The sequence below is a fragment of the Taudactylus pleione genome, unplaced genomic scaffold (assembly GCF_031769625.1).
Source record: "Taudactylus pleione unplaced genomic scaffold, aTauple2 ptg001123l, whole genome shotgun sequence".
Taxonomy (NCBI): domain Eukaryota; kingdom Metazoa; phylum Chordata; class Amphibia; order Anura; family Myobatrachidae; genus Taudactylus; species Taudactylus pleione.
This window is the reverse complement of record NW_028285524.1, coordinates 4,634,275-4,641,253: the sequence shown is the minus strand read 5'-3', so window position 1 is coordinate 4,641,253 and position 6,979 is coordinate 4,634,275. Positions and strand designations below refer to the sequence as shown.

The window sequence follows — 6,979 nt, the reverse complement described above, 5'->3', positions numbered from 1 at the left end:
GGAGTGGAGGTGTGAACACAGGCGTGCCTGAGTGTTTCAATGCCGTTTCAGAGGCGTGCATAATTACCAGGCGTGCTTATGCCTTGCCGTGCGATCACCTGCCTTGATGTCACTTAGCTGAATTTGCATACGCTGGGAGCGAGCGGCCACATCTAGCGAACGGGTCTGAATCAGGTCCAAAGTGTGCTAAGCAAGTGTGTAAATTCATGGTTAATTGGTGTTATAAAATGCTCTTGGTTTTTTTTATGAAAGGGGCACCATTTATATAGCCATACAATAATAATGTTACCTCATCATAAAAACTTATTTTTTTAAACCATTAACAATATTGCCCTTATCATTTAATATAATAATATAATTAATAAATTATATTGCTCTCTTAATAAAATGAAACATTACTTTTGACCCTAAGGGCCGTATTCAATTCGTTTGGCACCCGCGGAAAAGTTTTGCATGCCGTACTTTTCGCCGACATCGCGTGTTTTAGGCCACGCGCGTGCCCCCGCTAATCGCCATATTCAATACCAAAAGATGCGAAAACGCGTCTCGGCGAATGTGAAATAGGCGAAAAGTGTTGTCAGAATTGTGGAAATCAGCCTGACACCCCCAAAAAGAAGCACTAACATTGGGGATCAATTTAGATGTGCCCGAATAGCCCTAATAAAGCTATTAGGGGTAGTTAAGTTGTGTCAATAGCTTATAATTAGCGTCTTTGCACAGGGGGTGAAGAATAGCATTAAGCAGTAATTTTTGGTGAAAATAAGTAGTCCTGTCAAATTTGGGGTACTTGAAAATGGGTGCTAGCATAATTTTAAATTGCTAAAGTAAAGTTTTAAACAAACTTAAAAAACGCACCTAAAGCAAGCACCTGCAATCAAAAAACACCTCACCCATACTTGCAGACCCCAAAAAGTCTATTTAGCTAGTTTTTATGCTTGTACCCCCACTTTGTACTTTTTCGCCCCCAAATTACAAGTACTTTTTTGGGGTGTTCCTCACTTTTTTTTAGTATTTTTTTGACGCAGTCATTCTTTGGGGGCTGTCTTAAGGGTTCTGAGTGGTTTCCCCAAAATAAAAAAATGCACTTCTTTACTCCACCAATTCAGAGGTGAATCTTTTTTGCATATTACATTGCATCGACTTTCCACGTACTAGGAAAGTATTTGGGATCGAATACGGAGATATGCATCTGAATGGCAAAAAGTCACAATCTGCGATACTTTTTCGCGGATCTCGGCTTTTACGGCCCTAATGGAGCGTACACACGGTCAGATTTGTCAGACTTGTCAGATTTGTCAGATGAACGACTGAACGATTGAACGATTTGAACGATTTTACCAAAGTTTTGAACGATTTGAACGATTGAACGATTTTTGACTACATTAAAATGAATGGAATCGTCCAAGTCTGACTGCAAACCCATCAGATGTCAGATATCGTTATCTGACAAACGGGAACGCGCATCGTTGATCGTCCATCGTTCAGGCATGTCAGATATGTCAGATTTTCCTTCAGATATGAACGACTGAACGATTTTTAAATCGTTATCGTTCATATCTGAAGGAAGAATCTGACCGTGTGTATGCACCATAAGAGGTAAATTCACTAAAGTAAGAGTTTTAGAAGTGAGTTTTACAAGTGATGTTGCCCAGAGCAAACAATCAAATTCTAGCTATTATCTTCTTAAATGTAAAGTAGAATCTGACTGGTTGCTATGGGCAACATCTCTTTTAAAACTAATTTCTAAAAACTCTCACTTTAGTAATTTACCCCTAATAATTAATAAAATAATATTGCTCCCATAAGTGAACAAAGTGATCACATCACCAAGATTACATTACGATAACCAGTTACAGGCATTACATATAAATACATACATCACAAACACTTAAAACATTTTTTTAAAATGCAAACAATAATGTCTGCTTTTATTGGTTGTCATAGAAATAGGTGACTAGAAACAGCAATCCGGAAATGTTCATCTGATGAAATCACCAGTGTCCGGAAGCATTTATGTGTCCAGGGTTTGGGCTTTTTTCCTCAGAATCTTCCGTTTTGCAGAGGACGCCACTCGCCTCACCCATGTGAGTGCAGATGTCAGCACAGATTTCTTCTTTTGCTGCTTTCCAGGCCTAATGCCCACATTACACAGGTCTTGTAGCACTTGTATAAAGTAATGGGGGTCGGTGTTTATCTGCATCATTTTGGCACTGGTGCAGTCTACGATGGTCAGACAGCGCTTCCAGAAGGCCCCTCTGTCGGTCTCTACAAGGAAAGGCCACAGTGGGTATGATGTCTCAGCGCCCATGTATGAGTAGGCCAAGTAGAGGCAGGTGAGGAAGGTGGCTTGTAGCTCATCCTCACTGTCCAGGTGGTCACCAATGGCCTCTCTGCAGATCATATACACAAACACCACATTGGCTGGAGTGATAAAGCTGTGGTCTTGGAAGTGTGGCTGAAGCCAGGAGTCAACAATATGAAACCACTGAGTGACTTTTTCTGGCTTCAGGTCTCTCAGGTTGGGACACCGCCTGCAGACATACTCTCCCAGGAACTGCAGGAGCTCTCTGGTGGATGCCTGCACTATAAGCAGGTCTTGATGTGATGTGCAGGAGGAACGGACGCTGGACTGTCTCTGTACTGCCCCCTGCTGGTGCTGCTCTGGTCCATTGCTGGCTCCAGGGTTTGGGGAAACTTCCTTGGCATTCTTCTCATCCAAGGTTCCAGGAGCTGGGGACACAGATAACACATTTTGGTTCTTTCCTGGCCTAATGCCATCATTACACAGGTCCTGGAGAACCTGTGTAAAGTAATGGGTGTCACTGTTGATCTGCATCATTTTGGCACTGGTGCAGTCTGCGATGGTCAGGCAGCGCTGCCAGAAAGCCCCTTTGTCAGTCTCTATGAGGAAGGGTCTCAATGGGTAGGATGTCTCAGTACCAACGTATGAGTAGGCTAAGTAGAGGCAGGTGAGGAAGGTGGCTTGTAGTTGATCCTCACTGTCCAGGTGGTCACCAATGGCCTCTCTGCAGATCATATACACAAACACCACGTTGGCTGGAGTAATGAAGCTGTGTTCTTGGCCGCGTTGCAGAAGCCAGAAGTCAGCATCTCGGAACCACTTAGTGACCTTCTCTGGGTTCAGATCTCTCAGGTTTGGGCACCGCCTGCAGACATACTCTCCCAGGAACTGCAGGAGCTCACGGGTGGATGTCTGCACTATAAGCGGGTCTGTATGTGCTGCGCAGGGAGAGCTGATGCTGGACTGTCTCTGTACTGCCCCCTGCTGGTGCTGCTCTGGTCCATTGCTGGCTCCAGGGTTTGGGAAAACTTCCTTGGCATTCTTCTCATCCAAGGATCCAGGAGCTGGGGACACAGATAGCACCTTCCCAGCCTGTGATGTGTGGAAGGAGGTCAGTGCAGGGCCCAGGGACGGTGAGGTGCTCCCAGCCGTGAACATGGGCTCTGATGAGCACTTCTCCATACTCAGGTTGAGATCAGAAGCATTTTCCTACCAATCAGAAGCGAGCATCAGAGAAAGGAACTGGCAGCTCAGCATGTCCCAGGCGGCGTGTAAGTGCAGATGTGTACCGCAGAAACGGGTGATGCACACTGCAGAGCGGACACGTTGTCTAGCAGCCTATATTTGGGGAACTTGTCTGAAGCCCTGTCTGCTCTCCAAGGATTGCAGTAACAGGGTGACTCACAGTGTAACCAGGGGATTATATAGCCAGTTACGTGTCATAGAACACATGCGTGTCACAATGGGCCACTGACACACTGACTATAGATGCTGTATGTGCCCCTGGTGTCAGCTCAGGGAAACCCCCTATGACCTAAGCTATGGGTTTGATGAAACTTTGTCCCACCCCTTCCCTATAAACAATACACTGGTAAAAATATATAAAACCAATAGTTGCAGAGTGTAGATGTATTTTATTTATAGGATGAGAAGAAGGTTTTGTGTAAAGACAAAACCATTTATAATGCTGATCAAGAGAATTCAGTTTCTAACTTCAGTATATATAAAGATATTACCCCCTGTGTGTATTGGCTAGATGACCCTTCTAGAGATTATGCTTTAGGTGCTCTACAACTTACATTATAAAACACTTTAAAAGAACTTTTTTACCATTTTTACCATTGTGCTATTCCCTCACTACAGTATCATGCCAATGTCCTTACATATGTACAGTAGCTTCCCCTCCCCAGGGGAGGAAATGGAGTAATATACTGTTCCTGACTCCCCTGTTTAGGTGCTATACAATGTTACCCTAACGCTCATTCATACAACACAATCATACACATACACACACTGTTACATATTTATAATTGTTTTCAAGAACCACCTAAAGTGAATAACTATATTATTTTAACAACTGAGTAATGATGCTTTAGGGGTCTATATACTAAGCCTTGGAGAGAGACAAAAGTGGATAGAAATAAAGTACCAACCAATCAGCTCCTAACTGTATTTTATCAAACACAGCCTGTAGTCTCAGTTGTAATATTGTTTATAAATCTGTCAATGTTAGGTGGTATATTCCAATGCAGCGGTCGCTGGCGCGCTTACTATTATGTAGTAATATGACCAGTGGTGGCTCCATAGGTGAGGCTGCAGCACAGTCCAAAATTTAAATAGGGGAACCACACCAACTGCCATTTCACATGCTGCCAAACATCACTGGCTGGGACTCCCTGGCAGTTAGTGTGGCTCCCCTATTTGAATTTTGGACTGTGCTGCAGCCCCACCTCTGGAGCCACCACTGAATATGACCCAGGTCACTTGCTAATAACAAAGGTGACATCCACAGTATCTGTCCCTAGATGTTACATCCCACCTCACAGTCTGTATAATAGGCTACTCATGTCGACATGAGTAGAATGTCAACAAAACAGTGTTGTAAGGTGCAGTGTACTTAACTGGTAGTGGATCTCTTGTGGCCACGGTGGTGTCTTTTCAGTCTGATGGTCAGGTGATGGTGACTTCTTGCTGTCATCCAGCAGTTCCGGAGGTGAGTAACGCTAACCCCTAACTCTAGCTCAAACTCTCCCCTCTTGCAGCCTTACCCTAATGCTCCCTTCATGCACCCTAAACCCTACCCATAGTGCCTAACCCTAACCCTCCTGTCCTGCAGCCTAACCCTAACCTTCCCTTCATGCACCCTAACCCTACCCATAGTGCATAACCCTAACCCTCCTGTCCCGCAATCTAACCCTAACTCTCCAGTACCATACCTCCCAACATTACACTGGAGAGGAACGGGACATTGTCCCACCAAAGTCAGGATGGTTTGGAGGTATGCAGTCCCGCAGCCAAACCCTAAACCGCCGCTCCCTGCAGAACATATATATTTCACATATTGTTTACACTAATACCGGTATACAACGGAAAGACATAGGACATTACGAACAAACATAAATAGTGTGCTTGCCATGAGCAATACGCTAAATGGCGTTTTACTTGCTCTGCAATGTGAAAATAGTCATGGTTATGCTGATCACAATATGACTGCACTTTTTCAAAGTCAATACTGTGTTCGGGTGTCCTGGAGGGATGATGATGTTAACCCCGGACCAGTGCAGACAATTGGCCGCCTCTTATTCCCTTTATACAGGATGTATGATTACCTTCCTTCTCTTTGCATTCAGAATCGGCTTCTCAGAGTCCCCTGGAGTTGGTTTGTCTGCCGGCAGACTTTCCAAGATGGCCATGGTGAACGCTGTGCGGCTCCTGTCAGGATCGATGAATCTGCAATCTACGCGTTTCGCCTTCAGGCTTCTTCAGGATAGCAGATAATCTCCTGTCCAACTAGGACTCTATTCAAGGCATTCTGTAAGGCAGTAGCGGTCATTTTGAGTATGGTGTAACTGCCCATAATAAATAATAAACCCTTAATAAAAATTATACAAATAAAAATGGATAAATATATTTAAATATAAACAGTATTGAAAAATATGTGTGTAAGCATTGTAATGAATGACAATATTGATATTTAATTAAAATAAGTGAATGGAATATACACTTCCCTAAATAAGCCCTATATTAAAAATTCCTGTATCCAGAGAAGTATCTCTTGTCCATACCACATATTCATAGGTGCATTAGGGGTAAAAGGTATGGATAAGTATAATGGCTTTAGTAAGAATTATTTAGAGAAATGGCACAATCTCTATATCTATATTTAGACCCTTGGGGTTCAGGGTTCCCATTCTATATATTATTTTGGTCTCTTCTTTACTTAACAGATCGTCAATATTTCCTCCTCTCCATGGTGGCGTTATCTTCTTAAGGCCAATAAACTGTAGATCTTTTGTATTGCTATTGTGTTTTTCTGTGAAATGAATTGGAATACTGTGATTTTCTTTCTTGTTCTGAATGTTGCAGAGATGTTCCTGTATGCGGACATGTAGTTTCCTCTTCGTTTTTCCCACATACTGTAGGCCGCATGGGCATGTGAGCATGTAAATCACCCCTATCGTCTGACAATTAATGCGGTCTCTGATGGTAAATACTTTGTTATTACTGAACGAAGTAACCTGTTTAATGATTTGTGTGCAATTCCCCTTAGTTTTTCTGCAAGCTGTGCATATCCCACATCTGGAGAAGCCTATAGTTTTTGATGACTTCTCACTGTGTTCTTTCTTCAAATGGCTATTCACCAGTGTGGATCTGATAGTGGGGGCTCTTCTATATACCATCTTTGGGCGTTCCGGTAGAAACTCCCTGAGGTCTTCGTCCGCCTGAAGAATGTGCCAGTGTTTCCTGATACTACTTTCCAATAATATGCTCTGTGCTGAGTAATTGGAAATAAACAAAAGTTTTTCTGGTTTGTCTTCAGGTACTTCTTTGTACTTCAATAGATCTTCTCTATTGATATTATACATCTTCTGTTCTTCTTTCTTGAGGAGTTGAGGGTTGTATTTATTATCCATAAAATTGGTAAGCAGTTCTTGTGATTGTGTTTCAAAATCTTTT

General features: G+C 42.9%; 1 protein-coding gene across 1 annotated transcript; it reads right to left on the bottom strand.

Moving 5' to 3' along the window:
* Nucleotides 1-2,011: 2,011 nt before the first annotated feature.
* Nucleotides 2,012-5,715, bottom strand: LOC148453666 (uncharacterized). Its single transcript, XM_088461917.1, has 2 exons — nt 5,632-5,715; nt 2,012-3,511 (listed from the first exon to the last, which is right to left on the bottom strand). Exons 1-2 carry the CDS (start codon nt 5,713-5,715, stop codon nt 2,012-2,014), a joined length of 1,584 nt encoding a protein of 527 aa, XP_088318043.1.
* Nucleotides 5,716-6,979: the final 1,264 nt, after the last annotated feature.

Excerpts from the sequence above, each read along its gene's own strand:
- LOC148453666 (XM_088461917.1), bottom strand. The coding sequence starts at position 5,715 with ATGGCCATCTTGGAAAGTCTGCCGGCAGACAAACCAACTCCAGGGGAC. Across the intron at positions 3,512-5,631 it reads TGAATGCAAAGAGAAGGAAG|GAAAATGCTTCTGATCTCAA; the intron begins GTAATCATACAT and ends TCTGATTGGTAG.